At 54.6% G+C, this 12,705-nt stretch overlaps 3 protein-coding genes across 3 annotated transcripts; 1 reads left to right on the top strand and 2 right to left on the bottom strand.

Annotated features, from left to right (window-relative positions):
• Positions 1 to 2,910: 2,910 nt before the first annotated feature.
• On the top strand, positions 2,911 to 8,295 carry EMH_0002440 (PPR repeat-containing protein, putative; the record flags this gene model as incomplete). The annotated part of the gene is made up of 12 exons (XM_013495990.1): positions 2,911 to 3,481; positions 3,811 to 4,019; positions 4,217 to 4,364; positions 4,679 to 4,842; positions 5,069 to 5,284; positions 5,494 to 5,601; positions 5,834 to 5,998; positions 6,129 to 6,861; positions 6,979 to 7,166; positions 7,347 to 7,419; positions 7,599 to 7,689; positions 7,947 to 8,295. The coding sequence occupies 12 exons, from the start codon at positions 2,911 to 2,913 to the stop codon at positions 8,293 to 8,295; spliced, it is 3,015 nt and encodes a 1,004-aa protein (XP_013351444.1).
• Positions 8,296 to 8,846: 551 nt separating this feature from the next.
• Positions 8,847 to 9,563, bottom strand: EMH_0002430 (uncharacterized protein; the record flags this gene model as incomplete). Its single annotated transcript, XM_013495989.1, has 1 exon — positions 8,847 to 9,563. One exon carries the CDS (start codon positions 9,561 to 9,563, stop codon positions 8,847 to 8,849), a length of 717 nt encoding a protein of 238 aa, XP_013351443.1.
• A 158-nt stretch (positions 9,564 to 9,721) lies between these two features.
• On the bottom strand, positions 9,722 to 12,602 carry EMH_0002420 (uncharacterized protein; the record flags this gene model as incomplete). Its single annotated transcript, XM_013495988.1, is given in 4 exon segments — positions 9,722 to 9,753; positions 9,757 to 10,287; positions 10,374 to 11,147; positions 11,246 to 12,602. Coding segments are annotated over 4 exon segments (2,694 nt in total).
• Positions 12,603 to 12,705: the final 103 nt, after the last annotated feature.

The following is a 12,705-nucleotide window of genomic DNA, read 5'->3' as shown; positions in this document are numbered from 1 at the left end:
CATTGTAAGGCCTGTGCACTACAGGGGCGTAACAACTTGTGAGCTGAGAACAGGAGAAAAGTATCTTTAGGCTTTGTTCGCCTTTTATTTGTTTGCCGAAGCAGGTGATATGTTTGAGTTTCTGTAGCCCAGTGTAGTTATTTGATGCTGGCAGTCAGCCTATTTTGGCCGGCCCGTTATACTGGGGAGTGCGGATTGACGGGTGTGCCCCACAGAGGACGTTCAGAGGAACAGCCTACTATTCAATCCTACTTAGTGAACTACTATACTAGAGCGTAGTCTTCTTTGTTAACGTGTACGAGCCTTAGAATAACACGAAATGGACAGAGGCCTCACACATTATCGGCTTCCTTGGCACGCAATCCTTCCATTGTTGCTTGTCTACCACATTGTGGACTCGGATCCCTACTGGAACTCACAGTTGGGTTTCCTCTGCGTTCGTCGTTTCAATGGTGGCACAAAAAGCAGAGCTGCGGACACTGTGTTGGTGCACCCACTGGTAATGGCGCGGTCTAGTTCGCAGGGCCCTGTGATCCATGGGTGTGGCCCCAAACTTCGTTTAGGCGGCCTGCTACAGGGAAGTTTCTCACAGCTGCGACCGTCGCCCGGCGTTGCGCCTAAGTAACGAGCTGCCTGAGTATTAATAATAAGGCGAGCATAATGTACACAGGAAATGGTAATCGTCTCTGAGAAGTGCTGTAGCGGCACAAAGTGCATGGTCAGTAGAGCATGAGGAAAGTGCGGCAGCCACCTTGTTGGCAATACCTTTGATATACAGACTATGGAATCGTAGTGCGTGTTCCAGCAAAGCCATCGAACGAACCTCTCATTATCGTAGAGTTAGTGTCGTTAATTCAAGGGCCATCCACAGAAACTATAACTCTTCATGCGATTTTTGAATATGGAAGTGCAGGTCGAGAGCCGGAAGAAACTCTTTCCCTGCTCCAACACGCATGGGGCGACTGCCACCAGCGGACAGTTGGAAACTGCGGAGGCATCCTTCATAAGTAGCTCTTGCTGTAATGTAATTTCCGGCTGGATAGGATACGAATAATGCCCCCGCTCCAGGGCAACGACGTCCCAGGTGGGGTCGCCTCCCCATCGTAAGGCGGATCCTGATCAACCTGCTATGCGAGAGGACAAAAGGCTGAATTCTAAGGAATGGGGCCGTAGCCTTAGCAGGGAACTGCAACGAGCTCTAGCAGAGTTGAAATAACACCGTCATGTGCTGTAATAGAGTCAAAATATTAAAGATAAGAGTTGCCCAATAAACAGGCGATAATTTCTTCCTCACTCTCCGAACGTCCTGGGCAGGATGGCACGGGCTGATGCGGAAAGGCAGCAGCGCTGCACGAGTAGCAGCACTTTCTGCCGTAACTCCTGCTGTACTGCATATCCTAATGCATGCCTAAGGCCCGTTTTGATGCATACACTAATGCTATCAAACAATACGCTTTTTTTCTCTAGTGCTGCGCATTGCAATACAGTTGCCGTATGGAATTTTATTGAAGTTCCGCACAGCAGAACGCGGTTTTTTCATTATTTTTGGCTACACATCTTACATATAAGTTTGGTTCAATCTACTAGCTTGGTTACCATACGGCACGAATAGTACGCACTCCAGTGAAGTCGTCACCGCGCTCCGAGTCGTGAAGAAGCAAAAACTCATACCACGGATCTTACGTGAACTATAGATTACATACCAACAGCATCGGGGGAAAGATAGAGGAATTCTCCTAAACTATTATACTTCTCATCTGTTTGCTTGAAGCCCCAGCAGACCTGTTCATCGTCTGTTGAACCCCACGGGCATACAAGAGCGAAACCATACATAACCATAGCGAATACCAAACGAGAGGCATTCANACATGTCACTACCTTTCACGGCTTCAAGCATCGTACCAATACTGACAGCGGTGGACGATACTCGCAAGACAGGGGTTGCACAAACTGATTCAATCAACGGGAATCCCCAACAACCCTTCGCGCAGAACGTTTATGTGGCTTAGGCAAAATGAAGTGAGGTACAGCGAGTCTGACTGCGTTAGAAGAGACTTCCTCGATGTAGCCCGCGGATTCCATCTTGCATAGCCACCCTGAGACACGACGGTCTTTGCGCGACGGACTCAGCAAAAAGTACGGAGCAAGGATGCAAGTTCCACTAAGGATTCTGAAGCTTTCGTTCTAGCGTTATATTAAGAAGTAACGGCTGACAGAAGCTATGTCTAGTACCTGGGTAGGTGGAGAGACGGAGGCGGAGAGAAGGCCTTGAGTCCCGCGCGTCCCCCACTGCAAGACCCCCAAAGAGTGAAAGGGCTGCTTCCTCCAGCGGACCCAACACAGCGTCTCGTCTTCAGTTTTTAAAGGTTTATCTTGTTCTTCCCTCTCCTTTCATGTGTTCCCTGGAGGTCTCGCAAAAAACGCTGGAGACCAGGGGGAAGCAACGACAGGCGACCGAGTGTGGTTCTGCTTTGGGAGCCTGTGCCCGTCCCACAGAAGCAGGCTCAATCCTGAAGCCACCGATAGGCATTATTTCTAAAATCATCAGGCGCACGTAAAATCCCCTGTAGGGGTCCAAAAGGGCCCCGCCTTCAGGGTATCCTTCCCCGCGCACCCCCCAGCCTTGGGGCACGCGTATATGTACTTGTACACAAGAAAGACACTCCCCAGCCTCCCTGGCCCGCCTTTCCGTCTCTCCTGATGTCGGTAGCTGCTCGTTTTCCCAACGGAGAATGCGGTTTAGGTGAGGAAGCGTTCCGGGGCGCGGGGGGTTGCCCGCTGGCTGGCGCAGCAACGGGTGCGCTGCCGCCGGGTATTGGGCCCAGCTCACTTCCTTCAGCGACAGATAGCGAAGCGGGATCCTACGCAGTGGGCTGCTTGCCTCTGTTATGTAGGCCTCCAGAGCCCGCCATGGGGCAGACAGCGGGGGAGAAGGCTGCCAGTGACCGCAGCTGCTCTACCACAACAGGAGCAGACGGGCCTCTTTCTGCTGATACTTGCAACTCTGTCTCTTCTGAATCTGCTTTCCTCTCGGCAGGGCAAGAGTGTGACGTGCCTCGTATGCCACTAGCCTTCACCACACCAACGGGGGGCAGCCTTTCCCCCCCAGAGCCCCCGCGGGAAATGGGGGGTGGCCTGTCCCCAGTCCCCTACCAGGATAGGGAAGCGCTCGAGGTGGCGACCCTCACGGCCCAGCTGAAGACTCTCGATATGCAAAGTGGCTGTGAACCGGCCACAGGCGAGGTAAAGCCTCTGGGGACGGAGGGGGGAGCCCTCCAGCTCTCCTCCCCGGTCCCTGCGACCGAGTTACACAGCCAAACAGTCTCGGAAAGGGGGGATGTAGAGGCAAAGTCCTGGGTCCCGACCCGGACTCAAGAAGGAACCGGTGGGGGAGCTTCTCCGGTCCCCGGGGGCCACCACATGCAGCAGGAGGGACCCCGAACTCGGCAAAGGTCGAACGCTTTCACCCCAACCTGCGGAGGTGGGAAGGCTCGTGCGGGAGACACAGAAGACCAGGTGTATCGGCTGGGCTTGTTGCTGCGTCAGCTGGGGAGGCTTGGGCGGGTGCGGTCATGTTGGGAGATCTGGCAGGAGATGATGAATACGGAAGGCAAGCGCTTCATTTCCCCCCACCCCACCCACTGAGGGGTCCTTCCTGCATGGTGTTGGTTCCATCCGGGCTTCTGTATTTCGCTCTATAGCGGTTGTTATCTTCTGTTTCCCTGAAGACGTTTATAGGGATGGGGGCCAGCTCTGCTGTTCGCGAGGGGTCCAGTTCGTGTCTCTGCTGCGAGTCTGCGGTTGACTCAGGTCTCAAGCCCAACGCCGTCTCCTACGGCTGCATCTTCGATGCTCTCGTGAGCAACGGTGCCATGGACTTGGCCTTGAAACTCTTGGCCGACATGAAAGCTTCTAACCAGCCCGTCCGGCCTAACACCGTCATGTACTCCACCCTCATCAAGGGTTGTGCACAAACAAAGCAGGCAAGTTCGCCATCCCCTAGTCCCCTGGAGCGAAGGGTAGAGGGACAGCGTCTTTAGCTTCTTGTGTCTCGATATTATTTATTCTGTATTTTGTACTCGCTTGGCCGCATCCAGTGTGTAGCTGGCCAGTCTGCACTGGCTAGGATGCGAACCCTAGAGCTATGGTATGCCGTATGAGGGACAGACAGTGGGTGAAGGTTGTATTTTTGCTATCGCTACTGTTGTTTCTTCAGCTAGACCAAGCCCTGAGTCTATTTGAAGAAATGGCTGCGCAGGGGGTGGAAATTAACACAGTTACCTACAACTCCCTCTTAGATGTGTGTGCCCGAGTGGGGGCAATGGACCGTGCAGCATCTTTGCTAGACGACATGCTTCAGAAAGGTAGGGCAGAGTGCCGAATTGCCGGTTGCCTCTGCATTTAATGCTCGCCACAACAAGCCCACTTATCAAGAGACCCTAAGGGAGTAGCTGGAGGCGCTAAGGGGCTGCGGCGGATGCCACAGATAGAGCCTACTGTTGGCTGCCGGATCTCTCGTGTGGGACGGTCACTGTCGTGTTCTACACGTACTTACTTGGTAGCGTTGTTAGTGCACGCACGCATGCATGCATGCATGCTTCTGTCCGTATATCTGGAGGTTGCAGTTAGGGGCTGTAGCTGCAGGTACTTCACGTTTTGCTGCTTTTTGTCGCCGCAGGCGTGCAGCCCGATCTGATCACGTTTAGCACTATCATAAAAGGCTACTGCGCCCACGGGCAGATGGACAAAGGCCTCCTCCTGCTCAAGGCAATGAAGCAGAAGAACATAAACCCTGACGGGGTCCTATATAACTCCCTTCTCGATGGATGCGTGCGCTCTGGTGTACGTCGTATCTCTGCATAACCACGGCACATGCGACTGCTTCGTTGGCATGCACTTTGCGCCCTTTGCTAGTTCTGCTTTTCCAGCGGGTCGTGTATACTGCATGTGTTTTGTTCTGGTTGTGAATGAACCTTGGCTCGTGCCGACTGTCTCTTTAGTGTTCCCTTTAGTTGCAGACTGTGACTTGTGGCTTTCCGATTTCTGACGTCTTTTCGCCTGGATGCAGCGCTCTTCTCTCTGTTTAGAGCTCTGGCAAGAGATGCAGGCCCAACGCATAAAGCCCTCAAATTTCACTCTGAGCATTCTAATTAAGTTGCACGGACGTATGCGGCAGCTGCCTGTTGCCTTCGAGCTGGTCAAGCAACTCCCCAAGATGTATGACTTCAGGATCAATGCCCACGTGTACACTTGCCTCATGGCCGCGTGCATAGAGAACAGACAGGTTCGTCTCTAACCGACCATGGTGCTCAAGCCTATTTACTGAATAACAAAACGCCGACCCCGCATCGAGAACAATGTTGCCCACAGTTTGCTAGCTCTCCCCCATTCGGGTGTAGGCTCGATATCTCACAAGCATCACGTTGCAGTACAGCCTATGTAATTCGAACGCCTGTCCNTGTTCAGTACAGGGCTGCGTACAACGTCTTGCAGATTATGCGCCGAGAAGGAGTAGCAGCTGATAGTAAGACTGTGAGCACCATTGTTTTCGGCTGTCTAAAGGGGCGGATGCACGCGCAAGCAGTGGAGGTCGTTTTGAACGTAAGTCATTGATCTTCCCAGATGCACTTCTACTTGCATCCTTCTGTGGCTTCGTGCATGCCCACGGCGTCTCGAATGCAATCTAGGCGCATGCAAATCTTGTTGTACCCTCTGTAGACATATTTTGTTCCAGATTGCACAGTAGAAGTTGCTGGTACTCCACGGGCATGGAGGACTTGGGGTTCAGGCCACTTTAGTGCATGACGTGAGTTGCCGTTCTCCGGTCCCGCAGGCTTTGGAGAGTGTCCGCGAGTCCAACTCGCGGGGGCCAGGCCGACATCTTTCCCGGGGCCGTCCTATGGGCGTTGGGACGAACCGCAAACAAGACTTGCCGGCGATAGACGAGAAGACTGTGCGCTTGCTAGTATATCACCTGCGGGAGCAGCACATGCATCGGGTGAGGCGCGCTAGAGCCAGGCTGGCCTAGGTGCAGTCGGGCATGCTCTCGTTCGTTTTGCCTGCTTCCAGGCCAACAAATATCATGGGGCATTCTACTCTTTGTGAGAAACGTGCGGGTGTTTTCGCAGGAATGCACGTTGGTGTTGGAAGCAGCAGTGAGTGTGGGCCTCATGAGTCGTGCCACAGCACAGTCTCTGCTCACAGGTGAAGGGAGCTCTGGGCGGAGGCTTCCCTTTGTTTCCTCCGCGGGCCCAGCGGGGGCCTTCGCGTCCCCCCAACCCCTTACCCACCAGCCACATCTACCCAACGCGCCGCCAGGTGGCGCGCGGCTCATGGGGATTCGTGGAGGCCCACACCAAGGCAACGCGCGCTGGCAGGAGCCTAGAGGGGTCCATCGCCATCCAACAGCTGGACTTCATGGGGGGACTCCCCACCGCAGTGTCAATAGCGGGGCAAAGGAAGGGTACTCACTCCCCGCCGAGGTCCATCTGAACTTGAGCACACCTCAGGAGAACCCCATGGCCTCCCCTGGCCAGCCTTGGTCCGTAGAGCGGTCGCCTCCCCAGCCGCCTCCCACAGCTACGGTGAGGAGGTCGCAAGCGATGAATTCGCTGCAGCCCGGAATTGAAGCCAAACAACGGCTTCTTTCGTTGCATCCGCAAGACCCTTTGACTCTCCGCGCCGCTGGTCTGCTGGGGGATCTGCCGACGCAGCATCTGCTGCAGCTTCCGATCAACGGAGGCATTCTGACTGGAGGGAATAACGTGGATTTGGCCCCTCCGAGTGGCCGGCCATTAAATCTGGGGAGTCCACCCTACATCGCTGAGGAAAGCGTTTCAACGCAAGGAGCTACCCTACACAGTAAGTGTCGATATCGCCTCAACCATATCAGCTTAGATTTGATCAGAGCACGAACCGGCAGCAACAGTTACAGCATGAAAAGGTCGTTGCACCTGCCTTTGTGTTACGGGTCTGCAGCTTCCGTCTCCATGGATTTGTATGGACCCGGGATGGTCAGCGAGTCTAGCTGTATCTGGGGCGCTCCGGCACCCGGGACAACACCACCATCTTCAACGGGCTGCGGTCTCTTTGCAATGCCATCGGCCGTAGCACATCCTCCACCGCGTACAGTGGAGCTGCCCATTGATAGCAACGTCCTCCTCGGGGTAGGTTGACTGTTGGCTACAGCTCGCATGCATAAGCGGTAGTTCACTGAATGCGACTAGGAGACACAAAGCCACGGGAAAGGTGTCGGGAGGCTAGGTTGACGCTTGCAAGCTACCGCCGTACGCTATGGGGAAAATGCTCACATTAGCAGAATGTGTACCCTGCATGTCGGTGCTCAGGCGGGAGGCTCATTTTTCAATGAAGAGAATTGCCAGCTTCCGGGGCTGCCTCTCTCTTCGCCTGCATACGCTTGTGAGGGCTCCCTACAGCCCTCGTGCACAACGGCTCCTTTGTTTCAGTAGGCCTGACGCGCGAGTGTTGTATGCAGCCTTGTTATCTTTACACTGTTCGCTTCTATGAAGCTGCAGTTGCGACCTACATTGTTAAATATCTCGGGTGTGTCTGGCGGCTGCGCCACTGGGCTTGTCCAGCTGGTCTAGGCAGCAAGGTGAAAGTACCTGGGGGGAGTAACCATCCTTTGTACGAAATGGTTCTCACTAGCCGTGTCCCCCTGGCATACCAGTGAGCTGATTGGGGGGCAGAGGGAAGCTTTTTGATTGTTGTTCCCCTGGCCATTTGTCGCGCCGGCAGAAGAACCTGGGCAAGGCATACTGACCGCACTGTGTTCGGTCCAGCATACCTATGTACCCCTCCTACGGCTTATCTATCCCACAAGCCCCTCCAGCGTGTTAGCTGCACCGTCTCCTCGTCTTCGTCACTCCAGTCAAAGGCGACAGACGGAGGTGTTTTTTGGTGCACTTAGGACTTCGTTAGTTCAGGCCTCTCAGCCAGGTCATCATCAAAGGGATGGCGCCGGCCAGCGAAGACAAGCAAGAGGCGGCCGACCCCCGTAGGCCCATCTGCAGTGTGAAGTTCATGCTGGACGAGACGAGCCAGTCTGCACTTCCCCATTATCGAAAGACCTCGCATGCGATCGTATCGTTCCAACTCCTCGTATCTTGGCTGGTGCCCGGAGTGCGTGAGATGAGACACGTGAGACTCCGGGGGCCTGCTGCAGCCGCTGCCAACGCAGTCATACCACAGAAGAGCGAGCGTTCCACGGCAGTAATATCCTTGTCCGTCGGAAGGCGCTTGCAGCATCCACAGACAGACAATGAGCTGGTTTGACGTTTCGTGATTCCTACGCGGAGACCAACCGTTGCGCTACCTATTTGGTAGCAATTGGCAGCGGGAGCTTGTGGTACTTCTGTGCCATGACTAACATGTTTGACAACACTTTCCCTAACGAGCAGACAATGTTTGACTTTCAGCACAACATTCAGGAGTTTTGTAGCTAGACAATCTAGAACAGCAGATGACTCTATTCGGAAGCCTATGTACGCATAAACTACCGCCGCAGGCGTTGCGTAAGCTTGCTAACGAAATGAAGAGCTTATACCAAAAAATACGGTGCTGGGAGGATGCAGCACTGCAGGAATGGTTGCTGCGTCCACTACTCTTNTGAGCAGGCGCCGTGTATGACAGCACGACATAATTGTAGCTGGGCGGCTTGGTGACCGTGGGGTAAACATAGACTAGAGTACACTGCCTAGGACACCTTTAGCATACAAACACAGCAAGTGCACGGGTACTCGCCGGTGGCGCGTTTAATGCACCAGCGTTAACTGACGCAGCTTCCAGCTCGAGGAGTTCGTCGGCTTCTCCTGACCTCTTCACGATTATATCCCCCAGAAGAAGCCCGCTATTGTGCTGGTGATGCCTCCGTCTGTCTCGCCGTCTTCGCTCGAGGAACTGTCACTCTGGTCATCAGCACCATCCACAGTAGAGAGTTTCAATGGGGGGACTTCGTTTCCCTTGGGGGCCTCCTCAACAGGGTCCGCGCCGACAATTAGTCCGAGAAGGGAGGGACGAGGCGCAGAGGGCGATGCTTCCTTTTCAGTGGCATCCTTTTTAGATGCATCATTTCCTTCGCTATTTCCGAAGAATCCGAATCCCCAAGAAGAGGTCGCATCGGCCGCTGCAGTAGTCTCATCGACATCGTTGTGCATGACACCACTTTCCACATCGGACTGTTCGGCGGACTTCTCACCGGATGCCTCAGCTTTCTTTTTCTTTTTCTTTTTCTTTTTTATGCCTTCAGAATCTTCCTTTGGTGACTTTCTTGGCTTAGATTCGCCGTCCGAATCCGCCGATGCCTTCTTGGTTTTTTTCTTTGAAACTTGGTCCGCAGAGGGTTCTCCCTCTTTCTCATCTCGTGCTTTTGAGTTCTCTTCGGATTTTTTCAGCTGCTCATCGGAAGGGCCTGTCGCCACCTTCTGTGCCGCCTTCGAACTGGCAGCTTCGTGCTCCTCCTCCCTGGCTTCGCCAACCCCCACTGCAGCCGTATCAGGGCGATCAGCCCTTGACGCTGGTGCGGGAGGTGGGAGCCCTGGCATTCGCTTTGCTATGCTGGAGGACCGCTTGACAGCTTTCGTAGCTGGAGAGGTTGCGTCTCCAGAAGAGGGTGGTTTGGGTTTTTCTTTTGCTGGCGTTGGAGCAGATCGCCCTGCCTTCATAGCCTCCAGCTCCTTCTGCAATGTCTCGAGCTCTTTCTTCAAGGCGCTGTTGTCGTCGAGAGCTTGCCGCNAGCCTCCAGCTCCTTCTGCAATGTCTCGAGCTCTTTCTTCAAGGCGCTGTTGTCGTCGAGAGCTTGCCGCTTTTCCTTCTCTAGCGCTTCTAACCTGGCTTTTAAGGTCTTGACTTCCTCAGTCTTTTCCCTTATTAGGGCCTCCTTATCCGATGCATCTTTCGTAACCTTCTCTAGCTCTGCAGTTTTGGCCTGAAGCTCTTGTTCCTTTTTCGCCAACTCCGCTGCTACAGAGCTTTCGCCAGACACAGGGACGGCACTTGCCTTGAGCTTGAGGATCTCGGCCTTGTATTTTTCTATTTGAGCATCTTTTTGTTTGACTTGCTGCTGGAGCTCCGTAAGAGACTTGCGCTCTGCCTCCGAGTCTTCTCCCCGGACAGGGCCCGGGTGCGTTGCAGAGGGGTCCTTTGCACTCAACGCTTCAGATCCTGCTCCTTTCGATACAGTATGAGGAGACAGATGCTGAGAGGGTCTTCCCTGAGATTGCTCAGTTGTGGCCTCGCCCCCAGCCGCGCTATCGCCACGTGGAGACCCTGTGGGTGACGTACGCATCTGCGCCAGTTTGCTGCTCAGGGCTTCGTTCTCCGNTCGCCACGTGGAGACCCTGTGGGTGACGTACGCATCTGCGCCAGTTTGCTGCTCAGGGCTTCGTTCTCCGCCAGAGCCTTCTGCAGTCTCTGCTGCAACAGTTCCAGTCTCGCCCGCAGCTTCTGCTCCTCCGGAGGCTTCTCATCGTGCGCGCCACCACCCAACCATGAGAGTATACCTGCGGATTCGGCTCCTTCACGCTGTTTAGGGGGTCTGGTGACGATCTCGAGTTCTTCCTTCGTTTCCTGATAAAGGCGTTCAACTCTCTCTAGCCTTTCCTTTGTGATCGCTTCTTCCTCCTCTAGGCTCGTGATGCGCTCCTTCTGGGCCTTGTACGCCTGGTATACTTTGTCCCGCTGTGCCTTGACCTTTTCATACTTCTCAGCCCAGTCGGCAGGAGGCTGGACATCCAACAGAGCTGAAGAGCTTTGAGTCGTAAGGCTCCTGTTCATTGTGGCCACGCCCTCGGGGTCATCTGCTACAGTTGAAGCAACTGCAGAAGCAGAGAGAGCTGCAGCAGAGGCCGACTTGAGCATGCTGTCAGCCTCTGCTTTGTCTGCTCCAGCCACCGCTAACTTATCTTTGGCTTCTTTCTCGTGTAGTTTGCTGATTGCCTCATGCTTAGCTTGAAGGGACTCAAGCTGGCTGCGAAGAGCGTCGCGCTCCTTCTCCAGTTCCACAAGGGCATTGCACTTTATCACAAGGTTCCGCACTCGACGTTTGGCCCGTTGTAACCGCTCCGTCAGCTCGGCCACACGTTCTTCCGCCGGAGAAGATTCCGCCCCAGAGTCCCCTACTTCTGTTTCTGCGTCGGACTTGGACAGAACCTCCTCAGTCAGAAGGCTTGCCTTGTCTGGAGGGCCCTCCCCAGCTGCTCCCTTCANTCTTTCGCTACCTCCACACCGGTAGAGCTCAGACGGCTTTCATCTTTTCTTTCTCCGGCCCTTCCTGATGTCTGTGCATAAGCCTTTGCATCAGCCTGCTTAGGCGCTTTAGCGGGCAATGGAGACTTTCCGGGCCTTAATTTCGGAGGCAGGGTTCCCTTCGTTTTGGGGATGGCTACCCCGTGAGCTTCTGATGCTCTAAGGTTTGACAGTTCGGCCTCAAGCGCAGCCACGCGTTCCCTCAGAGTGTTTCTTTCTTTGCGCAGAAGTTCGGTCTCCTGCGGCTGCGGCTCTGCAGGTTCACCCGTCTCGACCTTTTCCTCACTCTCACTGGCCTTCGCTTGAGCTTTCAAAGACTTGAGCTCACCCTGGAGTGCAATGAATTCCCTCTGAAGAGCCTCGTGGGTCGTTTTTAACTCTTCCGCTGCAGCTAGCTGCTCCCGCAGAGATGCTATTTCCTTCTCAAGATTACCTTTCACCTCCGAAGTCAACTCAACTAAATCGCCGGACGGAGCTTCCACCGGTGGAGCCTTCTTCGGAGGCGGAGGAACTTTGGTATCTTTTTCCGCAGGCTTGTGTGGGGGCGGAGGCGGCTTCTTGGCACTCTTCGGTAACGTCTTATATGAGCCCCCCGCTTCCTCACCCTTCTGGCCTGTATGAGGTTCCTCGCCTGCTTTGAGGGACGGCGCCGTCTTCCCTACAGAAGGCTCCAGCTTTTTTGGTGGCAAGCCTTCGCTACCAGTAGCAGGTTCCGTTGCCCGTGGTTCTTGAGCATCTACTGCCTTTGCAGCGACGGGAGGCAATAAGCCTACAACGGTCTCCTCTGGTGATGTCTCGTCTCCCTTTTCGCCAGCCGGGAATTCCGCAGCAGCAGGCTCCGCAGAAGCAGCATGTTCTCGCTTCGGCAGTGGAGGCAGAGGCTTCTTAGCTGGCAGTGCTCCCCCTGAACCTCTTTGGGCTGGGGCCTCTTTTCCTGTCGGATGCACTGTATCGCCTTGCATTGTTGTTCCAGAAGCGGCAGCCATATTCTTCTCCAGGGCGCGGACCCTCTCTCTAAGTTCGTCGCGTTCTCTCAACAAAGCCTGCAGCTCTCCATCCGCCAGTGATTGCCCCTTACCAGCTGCCTTTGTATCTACGGGCTTTACTGGTTGCCCTGATTTGCTCTGCAGCTCTTTGAGCTGCTCTTTCAGCGCGTTTGTCTCCTTCTTGAGAGCTTCATGCGCTGCCCGCAGCTCCTCGCTAGCAGAAAGCTGTTCCTGCAACCGTCTAACGTCCTTCTCAAGCGCTTCTGCAGCTTCCGCTTTTGGCCTCAGGACGCTCAGCTGGGCTTCTAGCTCTGCGGTGGCCTTCAGCTGGTTCGCCTCCGACAAAGCCATTTCAGGCTTCACTACGGACTTGTCCCCAGCAACAGGAGGCTCTGGTAATCCCTTCAGGGCTCCAGCTGCGTCGAGCTTTGCCTGCAAGCTCTCGTTCTCTTTC

Source organism: Eimeria mitis, genomic scaffold (genome assembly GCF_000499745.2).
Source record: "Eimeria mitis Houghton genomic scaffold, Emh_scaff186, whole genome shotgun sequence".
Classification (NCBI taxonomy): domain Eukaryota; phylum Apicomplexa; class Conoidasida; order Eucoccidiorida; family Eimeriidae; genus Eimeria; species Eimeria mitis.
Note: the sequence above shows the minus strand (reverse complement) of the source record. Positions and strands in the feature narration are given on the sequence as shown.